The sequence below is a fragment of the Lethenteron reissneri genome, chromosome 7, assembly GCF_015708825.2.
Source record: "Lethenteron reissneri isolate LAM-NWPU_2019-01 chromosome 7, ASM1570882v1, whole genome shotgun sequence".
In the NCBI taxonomy this organism is placed as follows: Eukaryota; Metazoa; Chordata; class Hyperoartia; order Petromyzontiformes; family Petromyzontidae; genus Lethenteron; species Lethenteron reissneri.
In genome coordinates this window covers 11,321,849-11,337,175 of record NC_083785.1, presented here as the reverse complement: position 1 = coordinate 11,337,175, position 15,327 = coordinate 11,321,849, and the positions used below count along the sequence as shown (strand labels likewise).

General features: G+C 53.7%; 1 protein-coding gene across 3 annotated transcripts in view; it reads left to right on the top strand.

The window, feature by feature from the left end:
- The window catches only part of LOC133357622 (WAS/WASL-interacting protein family member 2-like), a 37,471-nt gene extending 22,469 nt beyond the window's left edge, over positions 1–15,002 (top strand). Inside the window, exons 1-9 of one of the 3 annotated variants that reach the window (XM_061575678.1) lie at positions 349–565; positions 1,486–1,680; positions 2,977–3,106; positions 4,149–4,259; positions 4,924–5,602; positions 7,999–8,255; positions 9,053–9,316; positions 10,919–11,023; positions 11,581–15,002. In XM_061575678.1, coding sequence (XP_061431662.1) covers positions 1,618–1,680; positions 2,977–3,106; positions 4,149–4,259; positions 4,924–5,602; positions 7,999–8,255; positions 9,053–9,316; positions 10,919–11,023; positions 11,581–11,636 — 1,665 coding nt within the window. In that variant the 5' untranslated portion in view covers positions 349–565; positions 1,486–1,617 and the 3' untranslated portion in view covers positions 11,637–15,002. Of the gene's footprint in view, positions 1–348; positions 566–593; positions 613–1,485; positions 1,681–2,976; positions 3,107–4,148; positions 4,260–4,923; positions 5,603–7,998; positions 8,256–9,052; positions 9,317–10,918; positions 11,024–11,580 lie in introns of those variants that run through there. The other 2 variants (XM_061575688.1, XM_061575670.1) reach the window with 2 other exon arrangements.
- Positions 15,003–15,327: the final 325 nt, after the last annotated feature.

The window sequence follows — 15,327 nt, the reverse complement described above, 5'->3', positions numbered from 1 at the left end:
CAGAGTTGACCCAGGGGGAGAGGCCCCAGGACCTGTTCAAATAATCATCGCTGGTGTTGGCCGTGAGCGGGAATCGAACTCGTTTGGCCAGCTTCGTAACGCTGCGCTACCGCTCCCCATAGACCAGCGTACACATGCGCGCCTACGCACGCACACACTAACAACACACACACACACAAACTGTCAAAATGTAGCCCAAGGTGACGGAGAGGGCAGCAGCGTATATGGATTGTTGGGAAAAGATCAATTGGCTGCGAATGTCTACCATGAGAATGTCGTGCGGCAGCATGCCATCCCAGTTGCACGGTTTCCGCGTGCTCCGCGGCAGCGAGGTGTTTGCACGCACGCAGCTTAAATTATTTACTGTGCCGTCGAGTGTAATTCCAGCGCCTCCGAGCTCTCCTCCTCCTCCCTCGTCAGCCGTGCGTCCGTCTGTTTTCCAAGCCGCATCCCGTGCGGTCTCTCAAAACTTCTGTGAAAGCCAAGCGCCGCCGGGCGCGTGTCCGTGCACGCTCTCGTCCTCGCGACTCCGATTGCTCGTCGCGACTTCGACGCTCGTGGCTCGGTTGGTGCAATCGACTGGGCTCCCTCGCGTCTGGTTTGCGCCGCGCTGTACGTCCCCTCCGGGTTGCATGCATCGTCTCGTCCGTACGCGGTGTTCCTGTTCGTACTAGAATTAGCATCGGTGCTGCCTCGTCCTTAGTTACCGTCCGTCTCGTTAGTGCTGTATGCCTCGTTAGTTTTGTTTCCTCTGTTCAGTTTCTTCTGTGCTGTCTGTCTTGTCTCGTTTATACCGTCTGTTTTATATTCGGGCTTGTTTGTGTTACCTCTGTTTTGTTCCTACTGGTAGTCTTGTTTGTCCTGCGATCTCCTTCGTTGTCTCATTCATTCTGTCCGTCTCATCTCTTCCCTCTGTCTCTCGTCGATTCTGTTCGTTCAGTCCAGCGACGAGCCTCGAAAGGGAAGAGATCCGTCGGCTTTCCTAAAGCAATGTATGCTCACTTGATTTGGAGCTTTCGTGACTGCATGAATTACTCTTTGGTTCTTTCGGTAAAGTCACGAAGAAAAATAAAGTAATACGGAGAGAGTCGCAGAGAGTCGGCTAACATAACAGTCAACACCCTACCTGGTTGATTATGTTCTTCCAAAGATTGCTAAATTTAAGAGCGAGACAAAACACAGACACGGAGATAATCAACCAGGTGGGGTGTTGACTGTTATGTTAATCGACTCTCTGCGTTGTATTGCATTACATTTCTAAGTTAACTAGGTTTTGTTTTCTCTTTCATTTGTACCTGATGATGATTGCTTGTGTTGCAATCGAAAAGTCGTATGCTATCATTTAATTAATTATTTTCTCTTTCCACGTGATTTGAATGCGCAGACGGATCACTTATCGATGTTTCGGCTGGTCGCACTCACCTGCCCCCCTACCCCCCAGCTAAACAGAGGTGCCCCCCCCCCTGCTTTCGCTGCCATTCGCAGGTTGGGGCGGGGAGGTGTGGGGCCGACGATCCGCGAGCGGCATCGGCAGGCGAGAGAGACGCATCCGTACATACCACCACCCCCCCCCAACGGCTCTTGGGTGATTTGCGTTTTAGAAGTCGTAAGCGGACAATGCCAGTCCCTCCCCCACCCCCGCCACCCCCCGCGGCTCCCCCGCCCCCCACCTTCTCGCAGGTAAGCCCGCCAAACGGGTGTCTTCGCGTGCCTCTGGAAGTTTGCAGCCAGAAATAAATAATGAAAACGTCAAGGATTATGACTCGGGAAAACAACAACAACTGTTTTCACCGTACCAGGGTGCTTTGTTTTAAAGCGTTCTAGCAAAGGTGTTGACGGCGTGAATTCATTGGCTCTGTCTGTCTGGCTGTCTGTCTGTCGCTCTGTTTCCATCTCTTCCCCGTTCTTCTTCGTCTGTGCATCCGTCTGTCCATATCTCTGTCTGTCCGTCTGTCCCCTGTCTGTCCGTCTGTCAGTCTGTCCTGTCTCTGTGCTTCTGTCTTTGTGCCCGTCTGCCTGTCTCGTCTGCTTTGCGAGGCTCACGATAATCCTGGTGAACGTGATCCATTGTGAATACAGTTTCTTTGCGTAAAGTTGCGTCGCTAATTGGCCTAAAATTGACCAAATTTTTTTTCCCAGAACATCGGTAAAAAACCAGCAGTCAGAGCTATTTGCCTTTTTGGCTAACGTGATGTCACATTTAGTACAGTGGGGCTATGTGTGGTGCATAAAAACGTTCTACTTACATTCCATGCTTGCTCCTCCTCCGCCCTCCCTTCCTGAAGCCATCGTCGCAACACCGTGCAACGTCATCTCGTGTGGCTATTGCTGATTTGACTCAAAATTCCCAGCACTTCGTACGTGTTGTACTTTAGCTGGGGGCCTCCAGGTTTTTTTTATTATGCAGACCGTCCTAAGGTGCGTGATCAAGTTAATTTTTGTTACAAGCATGACCACAAACCACCCAGAATGCACCTGATTTCTTGATTGCACCGGATCTCGGAAGCTCAGCAGGGTTTTTGCGCCTGGATAGCGCTCGGTTACATGCAGTGTGGGGCAGTGGCTGAATTGGCATTTTAATGGTGGGGGGAGTGGGGTGGAAGGAGGGGATATCACGCGGCGACGTTAACACCGTAAAATCCAACTCGAAGGTTTCTGAAATTGCCGTAAAAAAACAACTAGAATCTCACAAAGTCTTCTGTATCCGAAACTAATTCGGATGCAGCCTAGGTGTGTTGTCTACAGCATAAGATAGACACTCCATCTATGGCCTATATGCGCTGTGAGGAAAGGCCATTGACAAAAACATCACCTGTAATATACTTTAGCTTTTTAACGTCGTAACAGAGTTATTGACGAATGTGGTGAGGTTTTTGTTTTTTATTATATATCTACTAAATATCAGTTTGTGTCTTCCATGTATATAAAGAACACAGCCCCAGCAATCAGCATGCTTGCTTGCTCATCTGTCTCCAGGCCAACACTGAGCCTCCCAGGCTACCGCGCACGGAGCAGAGGGGCAGGGGAGCGCTGCTCTCCGACATTCAAAGTGGGGCGCGTCTGAAGAAGATCGTGACAAACGACCGCAGCGCACCCCTCATAGACAGTGAGTCAGCGCTCGGGGGGGGTTGACAGGGCGGGATGGGAAGGTGGGTGGCTGGCTGGGATGGAGAGATGGCCGGAGGAATGGAAGAGAGAAAGAGGTGAAGGGAGTGAGGGATGGAGGAAGAGGGAGCTAGGGAGAGATGAGGCGAGCCTTTGGGGGGATGGAGACAGGAACAGGGAGAGAGTGTGGGAGGGAGGGATGGATTGCGGGGAGGGATAGGAATGGCTTGAGGGAGGGACGCGTGCTCCTCCTGGGCGGTGTGTGTTTCTTCTCCGTGTCACGACATGTTGAGACCATGCGGCGAGGATTTTTGAGCGGCGCGGTGATTTTGCCGAAACACCCTCACTTGCCACGACCGCACGTGCACACGCATGCTTGTACAAGCACGCGTACTCGTACACACACGAGCTTACAGGCCTGTACGTAGACAAAGATCCCCCGTATAGCCTTAGCAGACTGCAGAGACAGTTACTTTGAGGGAGCACCTATGAAGGCCGGATCCAAGCACGAGCGAGAGGTTGGCCAACACCACAACCTTTATCTCCCCAGTGCTGATATTTACACGCAGCATGAGGTTTTCATTTTAAGGATGAGTCAACCTAGTGGAGGCCCAACACCGGTTTTAGATATACTATGTTAGCAGCAGCTGGGAATCGAACTCGGGATGCTGGGTTTTTCTAGCACACTGGCCGATCATCAACCTTGAGGTTCTTTCGCAGCCACGGCTAACATCGGTGGCGAGCGATATCTCAACCGGTCGTGGGTGCACAACCGCCCCCACCCGAGTTCACCAACGCCGCACTAATCAGCGCGGTGAAGGATGGGCAAACAACCCCATTACGACCGGTGGGCGAGGGGAGGCCTTCGTCCGCCAGTGGATTAATAAAAAGGGCGATAAATTTCACGCTTGCACGCTCGTACACGCATCTCCAGTTGGCACAGAGAAGCCAGTTTGACTTGTTCGCATCCTGTTGAAATTCCGCTGCTGCACTGGCAGTCTGTGCTGACTTGTCCCTGAAACACGGTGGTTTCAACATCGCAGAACCCAAGGGAGGGGGCGGTGGCGGTGGTGGTGGTGGCGGCGGTGGTGTTGGCGGGCTATTTGCCGGTGGCGTCCCTCAACTGCGTCCTACCACGGCACGGGACAATGGAGGTAAGCAGGAGCGTGGTTATGGCACTCGGAGGGCTGCGAGTGTGTTTGTGTGTCCGTGTTTGCGCGTGTCGCTGGGGGGGTCATCACTTGAAAAGAGTAGGCCATTGTGTGCCAGCATCTTTCTCCAAATGAGGTTATGCGTAGCAACATCGCCCCCACGACTGCGAAACTACTGCAAGCCTAACGTCTTTGAAACACCGTGCCTTCGTGCCAGATAGCCTTGTGCTATGAGAACGGCGCGAATGGCAAATGGGGATAGTTTATCGTATTCATATTACAGTGGAACTCCTGTTAACGCCCACCCCTGTTAATGACTAATCGCTTAACGACGGGCCTTCATAGAGCCCAATGTGTTCGCTTATCGGCCATTCCCCTGTAAATATTAATTTATCCATTGATTAACCATGTTTCTTAAAATAGTGTGTGTTTATAATGTTGTTGCTATATTTATGTATTAATATCCATTGTATAAATATTATAAAGTACGTTTTTTGGATGAAAAATGGTAACTTTCAGAACGAATGAATCCTTTAACGTGTCTTTCCTGTACTCTCTTAACGACCAAATCACTTAACGACCGGTTTTCGTGGCACAAATTACCGTCGTTAAGAGGGGTTCCTACTGTATTACGAACTTTCGCCTCCGCCCTTGTCCGTTACAAAAGATTCCGGCAGCATCAGCAGCAGCGGTGGGAGCCGAGGAGCGATGCACCCGCCGCCGGGCGGCCGTCCCGCCGGCATCTCCCTGACGCCACGGCCGTTCTCCAGCGCTGGCAGCAGCAGCAGCAGCGGCACCAGCAGCAGTCGAATGCCGAGCCCTCCTAGCCGCCCCCGCTCCTCGCTGTACAGTAGCAGCGTCGCCACCAACCTCAACGGCCCTGCGCCCGAACCGTCGGTGCTGTCGTCGGCCCACCAGGCGTACGGCGCCGGCAACCCCGCCGGTTACCGTAGCGGCGCGGGCCAGAGCAAGCCGCACCACGTGGCGCCACCGCCGCCGCCGCCGCACGGCACCAAGGCCGCGTCCCCCGGCGCCCGTCGTCCCTCCTACCCGGCGTCCCCGGCGACGCCCAGGCCCGCCTCGTCGCTCCACTCGTCGTACGCGGGCGCGGGAGGGCAGTACGGCAGCGGCAGCGGCGGTAGCAGCAACAACAACAACAGCCAGCAGCAGCAGCTGCGTCAGAGCAGCCAGCCGCCCCCCATGCAAGGCAGGGACAGACCGCCGCCCCCGCACAGGACATCGATGAGGAGGGACGCTCCCCCACCGTACCGGGAGCCTTTGACGCCGTCGGCCCACTCGTACGGAAAGGGGGGCCCCCCCGCGCCACCCCCCCACTACTCGAGCAGGTGAGGGGGCCCGGCCAGGGGGGTTTGCAAGCGTCGTGGCCGTTTGTTCATTTACAGAGCGATCGGTGTGTGTGTGTGTGTGTGTATTTGTGTATCTGTGTAAGGAGAATTTTCATATTTTTTTCTGCTGTGCAACCGAGCCACGCCGGGGAGTGGTGGTGTAGCGGTTAACGTGCTGAGCTACAAACCTGGCGGCCCGAGTTGTATTCCTGCTCACGGCCACCAACACCAGTGACGATTATCTGAATCGGTCCTGGGCCTCCCCTAGATGGACTCGGCCTCAAATGAGTAAATGATGCGGTGTGTAAACATCGCCACTAGGGAGACAAAGGCGGCCGGGCGTGGTGCTTGCCACCCACCCCATCGTGTGCTGTTTTTGTCCTTCATAGGTGCTCGCTAACAGCACTTGCCCCAATAGTCTGTTCAGGCTCTGAGGGATTTAATCTTTGTCTGTTATATGCGGCCGAACAAACGCAGGATTTAAAATATTTTTTAATTGTTCACCTTTTTATCCCTTGGCACGTAAAGGTTTTTTTCGAGGGTGTCGTGACAATGTGTGTGTTTTCGTTGCTAGTTATTCTACCCCCCCCTCCCCCCAACCCACTCCCGACGCCATGGCGCGGTCGTGTGTTTTTTTTTGCAAAACTGTTAGCTTGCAGAACTGAAATTTTGGCATTCTTCTCCGCATTGCCCAGAGCGTGACGAATTGTGAAAACCTTTGTGAACCCCGCAGTACGCAAAATCCGCACGCTTGTCCAGCCGCAGGAAACGAAGACACAGCAGCGGCTTGTGAGAGTAACGCCCCCCCCGCTCCCCGGTGGCTTTGTTACGTAACGTTGGCGAGTTTTTTTTTTCATCAGGTGGCAAAGGGGTTGGGATGGAGGCCTCCCCCCCCCGGTTTGCACCTCCACTTTTAAATGCCACGTGGCCGCACTGTGTCTTTTTTTGGCACCCGTTTCTCACGCATTCCGTGCGCCCTCTCGATCGTCGTGCCCCTTTGATAATTATCTTTGCGTGAACGAAGCAACTCAACCGATTTTGTTTTTGCCAGGTGAGGCACCACTGAGCTGTACAGCTCTTTTTCAGAAGCGATCTAGGGCATCACAAATAGTGATTATCGTGTGGGAATTTCTAGCAGCAAAATACGCGCACGTTGATTCTAAATGTTGGAGGGAAAAACCGGAGGACCAGGTGAAGAATCCACGGGGAGAAGATGCGCACTTCAAATATACAGCAGGCGTCAGGGTCGAGGATCGAATCCACGACCTCCTGCATACCAGGCGAGGGAGATAACATCTCGCCACCCTGGCGCTGACACCACAGACGCTTACGTGCAGGACGACAGCCGTGTTTGACGACGCACCGATTCGTCCATTGAAGTCGATCCTTATAGGGTGGCTCAACTTTAATCTCACTGATGTATTTGACACAGTCAGTGGGAGTGAAATATCTGAGAAACCCCCCTACTCGTTTCATATGGCTTTTTTGTACAAGTCATTCTTGTTGGCCTGGAGCATGGTGGTAGTGGTGGTGGTGGTTGGACACAAGTGCGGTGGATGAGACGAAATAGTCAGCGTCTGGTAGAGATCCAGTCCTCCACACGGGTGGAGGAATCAATGAGTCAAGTTCACGGGAACATGGTGGTGGTGGTTGTAGTAGTGGTAGACTGTAATAATCAAGCGGTGTTTTAACGTGCACATAGTATGTCCACCAATTAGGACTATGATTCATGTATAAATAATTCGTCCATCTTGACCGAGTGTGCCAGACTCCACCACTGGAACGGGGTAGAACAATTCAGGGCAGGCTCGCTCTGTCTCTATTTTTTTGCACTTGGCAGGAGCTTTTCTCATAAGATAAGAGAGCATTTTTGTGGTTTGTTTGGGTGGATGCATTGTGAGTTATCCTACAAAGACAAAGATACCCCCATATAGCCTTCGCAGACTTTTGGAGCAAGTGCGGCAGAGTGAGAAGCTATGAAGGCCGGCACGGCACAAGAGGGCAGTGGGTGGCCAGCACCAGTCCCATAGAGGCGATGTTTACACATTGCACCAGGTACACATTTGAGGCTGAGTCTACCTAGGCGAGGCCCAGTAACGGCGCAGATGAATGGCCACCGTTATTGTTTGAGAGCGGGAATCGAACTCGTGTTTGCCGGATTCGTAGCATATGCGTGTTTTGCGCTTCGTGTGTTGACCAGGCCACTTTGCTGCCTGTGACCGCACCCGGCAAATTGGCACGGACGAAGCGATACCCAGCGGCGGGCACGGCTTCACCCCCACCACCACGCGCACGTCGATGTGACGCTGGCGTGACGCTGGCATGATGCTGGCATGACATCCGGGTGACCGCGCGTTGCCGTCTGCCCCCTCCCCTCCACCGCCCCCCGCGCGTAGGAATGGCGCTCCGCCTCCGCCCGCTCACCGGGGAGAGTCCGGCCGCGGCATGGCGCCCCCGCCCCCGCCCAGCCGGCACTCCGTGTCGGACGGCCCGGCACTGCCGCAGAGGCAGAACTCGCTGTACCACCCCTCGGGCGGCGGCGGTGGCGGCGGCGGCGGTGGCACACCGAGGTCGGCGGCGCCCCCTCCTCCGCCCGTGGGCAGCAGCAACAGCCGGCCACCCCCTCCCAGCCGGGAACCGCCACACCGGTCGGGTGAGTCCGTGGCGCGCGGTCGTCGTTTTATTAATCCCGGAGGGATGGTGCAGCTGCTGCTCCCCTGGCTCGTTGTTGCTCGTTGTCGTTGATGTTGATGTCATCGTTGTTGACGTCATTGTTGTCTCTGTTATTGTTGTTGCCATTGTCACTGTTGTCGTTGTCATCGTTGTTGTCGTCATTGGTGTCGTTGTTTTCATTGTGGTCGTTTTTTATCGTTGCGTCATTGTTGTCACTGTCGTTGTCATTGTTGTCATCATTATTGTCTTTATCAATGCTGTTGTTGTTGTCGTTATACATGTCATCGTTGTCATTGTCGTCATTGTGGTTGTTGTCGTCATGGTTGTCCTTGTTGTCGTTGTTGACGTTGTTGACATTGTCATCGTTATTGTCGTTGTTGCTGGGCTGCGGTAGCTTCTGTCCGGGCCTCTGCCCGCCGTTTGGCTCCTCTGCGCCGATTCTCACACCCTCACTCCCCCACCTGTTAATTGTAAACTATAAGTTAAACACTTTGTCCCGGATGGCGAGAAGCGATGGTGTCGCAGCCGCCACGCTACGAAACCTGCCAACATGAGTTCAAACCCCGGCCAGAGCTACCCATCGATCGAGTGACATCTGAACCGGTGCTCCTGTTTTGGAACCCGTCCCTTCTCCAAGCCGCGCTGACCCAACGACCCCCTGCACCTCAACGTCGCGGCGTCGGCAGTTGCTGGGTGGTATTGACTAAAAGAAGCCTGTAAGTTATCGACGGTCCGGCAGTCTGACCCCCCCCCCCGCCTCTCATGATCGTCCCGTAGGCCCACCGCCCCCACTTCCGCCGTCGAGGAACGGCGGTGGCGGTGGCGGCGTTACGTTGAGGGGGCCACCGCCGCCGCCCCCGCCTACTTCCGGCCGCTCCCCCTTCACCTCCGAGGCTCCCCCCGGGAGGAGCCGCGGGGGCCCACCGCCGCCCCCTCCATCCAGCCGCCCCACCGGTTTCGGTGCCGCCCCTCCTCCCCCTCCGCACGTCAGGAACGGCCCCAGGGACCCGTTCACCGGCGGCCTCGTGTCGCCCATGGGAGGTGAGACTCGGGAATCCTCTGACCTCTGACCTTGAATCTGATTTTCAACTTAAGAATAAACTGTCAAACTTAAAGAGTTTATTTTTTATTTTAGCAGTTTAAGGCCCACCGAACTTCCATAGCTTTTTTTCAGAAGCGACCCCAAATGATAGCTCTACGCCGTGGCTTATCATCGCGAAATATTTTCACGGAAAAATACTCGAACACATGTTGATTCTACATGCGGAGGGAAAAACTGGAGGATCCGGAGAAAAATGCGCGCGGCTACGGGAAGGATATGAAAACTCGAAATATATAGCAGGCGTCAGGGTCTGGATCGAATCCATGACCCTCCTGTATACCAAGTGAGGTAGCTAACATCTTGCCACTGTGGCGCCCCTGACTGCACGGTATTGATAAAACGGGTTTTGTGCGAGGATGATGGGGGTGTAACGATGCGTAGATTCGTCAATTTGCATACTTTTATTGTTTTGTATACACGCTCGCGTTGCGTGCGTCAAATATTACGCGCGAGCATCGATCGTGAGATCTCCCATGAGCGCGGTTGGCTGTGCGCGGTTCGGAATTAGTTGAACAAACGTTACACGCGTCTGTGCCGATCATATACGCGCGGCTGTTGGTGGGGCAAAAGAAAGTGTACAAACTGAGGAACAGGAAAAAAATAACAATGAGGAAAACCGCAAACAAAACGAGACTAAGAACCCATTCTCGAATCAAATCACGACCCCCCCCCCCCCCCTAACTTCCACAAAGACTCGAATGACTGGGCAGGTGAGTCATTGCGCAACCTTGCATGGCTCGCAGCCTCACGGTCGCACTTCCTTTTACGTTTGCAGGAATTCGCTTTACGAGAGGGAAAAAAGGAGCGCTCGGATTGGGGAGAACACAACCGGGTTAATTAGAACAAATTCTCGACGTAGGGGGACGGTGAAGCGGGCATTGGGGCAGGACACGTTACGGCCAGACGTCACGATTTAGGGCGGTCAGGAAACACATTCCTGCGGAGGGAGCTGGTGGGAACGTTGGGTTGCTCGGTCAATGGCCAGGGTCAACGGCGGCGTGGTGTATTCCGCAAATATGGCCGACTGTGAGGGCGGGCACAAGCCGGCGTGAGTAGGTTAAAGGTTGAGTTTTATAAGGGCACCACTGGGTGACCAGCCCCTCCCCACCCCCCACCCAGCCCCACCCAGCCCCTCCCCACCATCCTCTCCCCACCCAGCCCCTCCCTCTCCATCCAGCCCCTCTCCACCCAGCCCCTCCCTGCACGACGGACGGACGGACACAATAATCCCCTTGGGCTGGTGTAACCAGGAGGTTCCTACCAGTATAATGGACCTCAAAGGCAGCCAAAGGATTTTGAAAGCTTTTCGAGAGATTGCGCTCCACCCAGGAGACAGCGAAGTGGGTCGATTCGCGTGCAGGTTCTGCGTGGATCGTCGGGAGGCCACCATCCAACAATGGATCGATCGTGGCTGATGACGATGAAATTCCATGAGAGTGTGAAGTAATGCCGCCACCCCGCGTGCTATATATGTAACCCGTAGAGAAATGTTTGCGGTGGTGTTGTGAAATTTTCTCTGCCCTTCCCCCCCCCCCCTGCAGACGACTTTGAGTCTCGCTTCTCCTTCCACCCGGTGGAGCACTTCCCACCCCCGGAGCAGTTCCACAACTTCCCCAAGACCTACCCCAGCCACAGCAACCGGCCAAGTGCGGCTCGCACACCGACATCACGCTCGTTGTGTTCGCTCGCACGCACACGCTCGCCAACGCGCCCTCCAGACACTCGCACGCTCGCCAACACGCTCGCACGCGATAGGCCACGTTCGTCAAACACTCGCACACTCGCCAACACGCTCGCCAACATGCTCGCCAGACACCCACACACTCGCCAACACGCTCGCACACGATAGGCCACGCTCGTCAAACACTCGCACACTAGAGAACACACTCGCCAACATGCTCGCCAGACACCCACACACTCGCCAACACGCTCGCACACGATAGGCCACGCTCGTCAAACACTCGCACACTAGAGAACACACTCGCCAACACACTCGCTAACACACTCGCCAGCATGTTTGCACAATCGCAAAAAAGCACTTGCGCGTTTATCTGCACACATGCGCGCACAATCGGACGTGCGCGCACTTTCGCCAACGCACAGTCCATTGCCGCTTGGTTACCTTGCCCCCCTCCCCCCATGCCGCCTCCGCGTGCCCCCCACTGACACTGAACGACGCCGCCGCTGCTCTTGTTTGTTGCAGATGATTCCATTCCGACGCGGCGAGGGGCGCCCCCACCCATCCCGCCGCTGCGGTGATCCTCAGGTCCTGTCCGTCCAAAGCCACGTGGACGGTGGTTTGGGGCGGTGGGGGGGGGCGGTTGGTTGGCGCCCTTCATCAATGCAGGAAACTCCTCCGGTCGACCGCAGGAAGCTACGAAAAAAATGTGCTGCACGATTAGTTATTTTTATGGGTGTCTTTATTCAGTTCTTTTCTCTCACCGTCGATTGTATTTTTTTAAAATGTACAAACAGCGCTGTGCGTCTCTCCCGCGTGTAGTTACGGCGGGGGGGGGGGGCGAAAGGGGACGTGTCTGTGCTCCGTGTGGATAGGCGGCACGGGTGGCGCGCGCGACGAGTCTGTAACTTCCCTCTCTTCTCCTCTCTCCGCTGGGGAGGGCCCTTTCAGGGGCTCTGGCATTCGCGCATAAAGAGGGTCAGTGTTTTGTACCCCTTTGCTCGTTGCGTCGCCGGTAATTTAAGCTTTGTGCGAACCTCGTTTGGGTTCTGGTCGAGGTGCGGAGAGAGACTGTGAGAGGTGGCGCCAATCCACTTGGAGTGATTTTTGTGAAAGAGGCAAGAGGGGAAAAGGGCACGTACTGTGGACGTAATCATTTGGGGGCCACTCGACAATTCGATGGTTTTGTCGATATTCGTGGCGACGATTGCAAATCCGCGTCGTCGTCGTCGTTGGTGCTGTATATTTGTAGGCCTCGCGGCACGTGTCGAGTCTGCAGCGGGCATGGATCGATGCGACGACCTCCAAAGGTTTTAAAGTTGTGAACGCGTGCGAATTGTGAATAATTCTTGTGCGAATTGTGAATAATTCTTTTGCGCAGAATGTGATGCACGTATCGTGATTGTGAGGATCGATTTTTGCTTGTTTTATAAATTAAACGTGTTTGTAGTTGGGGAAACAATTGTTGAGGATGAATGGGGAAGCATTTTCTGTGGATTACAAGATGCTCCTCACAAAGTCAAATGTCTATAAAGTTCCGCAGCTCGGGTCTCACACACACACACACATCCCCAACCTTTGCGCTCAGATATAGGCAAATCGATGGAAAGAAAATCTGCATTTGATTCACAGAGAAAACAGTGATGCTTGAGAATTGTTTCGGAGTTGAACGCCCAATTTTGTCAGTGTATTCAGTTCCGTCACTTAATTTTATCGCAGCAAGTTCCACCTTTAAAACCCACGTTGGCCGTTCCACCATCAGCCGTGTCAGCTATCCCGTTGATTTGTAGCCGAATAAGACCATGAGCTTAACAATCATCCACATTTTTCGCTTTTTTGGTGGGTAGTGCCATTCCTCATTGATTTTTTTTGTGACAATTGATTCATGATGTGTCCACTGCTGGATGGCTTTTTAGAGGTGAAGTTGGCGGGGCGGAGAGGGAGGTTTATCATCATCGTCATGACCAGACGTGTTCCATCCACGGCTGAATGAATGCCTCCCCAAGTCCGTCGCCACCTGCCCCCCGCCCACAGGGTCACGTGATGTTACGGATCAGGTCTAGCTCCTGCACAAGAGCCCATCCCATCGCTCAATCTCCTCGGTCGCCACCTTTGGCTGCAGCTTCGATGAAATGAAGCAATCGAGAGGCCTAGACTGACCACGGAGTTGCTGGCGGTGCGAAAGAGCCGAACGATGAATTGACGTGACGTAACAACCGTTGCTCGTTCTGTGAATATATCTGGCCCGTGCTATGTCAGGGGTGCGTGTGAAACGGTTCTGCACCTGGCACGGCAACACGCAGTCCACCTCTCGCTGCGACTGTGGTCACGAGTCACGCGCCACCTAGTTCGCGGTTTGACAACGGCGGTGTGTAGCGGTTAGCACGCGGCTGGACTTGCGATCAAGAAGTCGCCGATTCGACGATCTCCTCGAGCGGGGGGGGGAGGGGGGGTGTAGGTGAAACGATGAGGCAAGCTTCTTAAATCCCACCCCGCCACTTGCGTCCACATCGCACTGGATCGACACGACAGTTCTGCGTGTAGGTGGGGTAAAATGTGGGTATGTGGGTAGGGCCGTCCATAGTTGGAGGGGGTGCAGGGCCCAGGGCAAATCGCACTTTGTGGGCCGTGCCCCCCCCCCCTTAAGGGACGGACGGCTACGCTTATTGTTATTATCATCATTGATTTCAATCGACCACTTCTCGTCTGGCCAGCGTGGAATAGTCGACCAAAATTCCCGGTAGAACGGTGCTTCTCGAGTTTGTAGAGCTACCTGTGAGTTGGAGGTCTTTCGGCCAGCGGTGGCATGAACAGGGAGTTGCAGGGGCTGCACTTCTACCTTGTCCAGTCGTTGGTTGGAGGGGGTGTGTGTGTGTGTGCGTAACGCGCGTTGTGGGAAGCGGTAGTGTTGCTGTCGGCGCGCTGTGCTACGAACCCGGCCGCTCGAGTTCCATTGCTGCTCACGGCCAACACCGGTAACGATTATTTGAACCGGTCATGGGCCGCCCCGAGGTCGACTCGGCCTCAAATGAGTACAATGGTGCGGTGTGTAAACGTCACCGCTTGGGAGACAAAGGCGACCCAGGCCGTGGTGTTGGCCACCCAACCCCCCTAAGTGTGCCGTGCCGGCCTTGAATAGGCGCTACTCGCTAACTACACTTGCCCCAACAGTGTGGACAGGCTATACGGGGGATCATTGTCTTTTTTTGCGTAACGCGTGTTCGTGTGGGTGTAGGCACCGCCTGTGGCCACACGGTGTCGCCCTGCGTCGGTGTTTGCACCACGCGCCGTTTTACAACGTGAACTGTGGCCAAAATCCTAGGACGAGACTTCATTCCACATCGTGTTCTCGTCTTGGACAGACAAACAGTTATACACAACAGCTTTATATTTTTGCAGCACATTGCAATGTTAACAAAAATATATTCTATTTTAATACTCCCATTTCCTACGAAGTTAGAGTGATGATAGTAAAACCCCTCAAGTCGATGCCCCCTTGGGACTTTTCAGACCCAGTGTATTCCGGCAGCATTTAGCCGTGCAAACCCTTGTGCTGGTTTATTGATTAAATGAGTCTCATCAGCAGTGTGTGGCCCCGCTACACGGTTTATTCATGTCATTTTCATCAAACCCCCCCCTTTTGGCGTGATGCGTTTTAGTTGCAGAGTTATACAGCCTTGCTAAATCAAGAATGTTCATTTCCACATACGTTTTTGCACGTGATCATTTTTTTTTTTACACGCGAACTTCCGCAATTGTTTGGACTGTGTTTAATACCGTTCGGCGCTCGGCCACCACCTGTTGCTTATGATGGTCGCAGAGTCCGCAGGTGATGGTGCTGTTGAGGGAATGACGTCCCGCAAAGATAGCCGAGGCAGCCAAATTCCCTACAGGCGAAACAATTAAGCTATTTTATATTTCTCCTTGGTTCTTTCGGTAAAGTCACGTAGAAGGGAAATAATAAAATAATAAAAATGAAACATAATCAAATAATTCTCACCGTTTCGGCCACAACGCAAGCAGCCGTCCTCAGGTGAAGAACAGGTCTGTCATTCAGACGCTGTCTTCCCGACAGACCTGTTCTTCATCTGAGGACGGCTGCTTGCGTTGTGGCCGAAACGTCATGAGAATTATTTTATTATGTTTTATTTTTTAATAATTTCCCTTCTACGTGACTTTACCGAAAGAACCAAGAAGATGAATCCCTGCAGTCACGAAAGCTTTAAGTCGAAATTTATTTTCTATTCGTTAAATTTGGTGATCATCTACGTC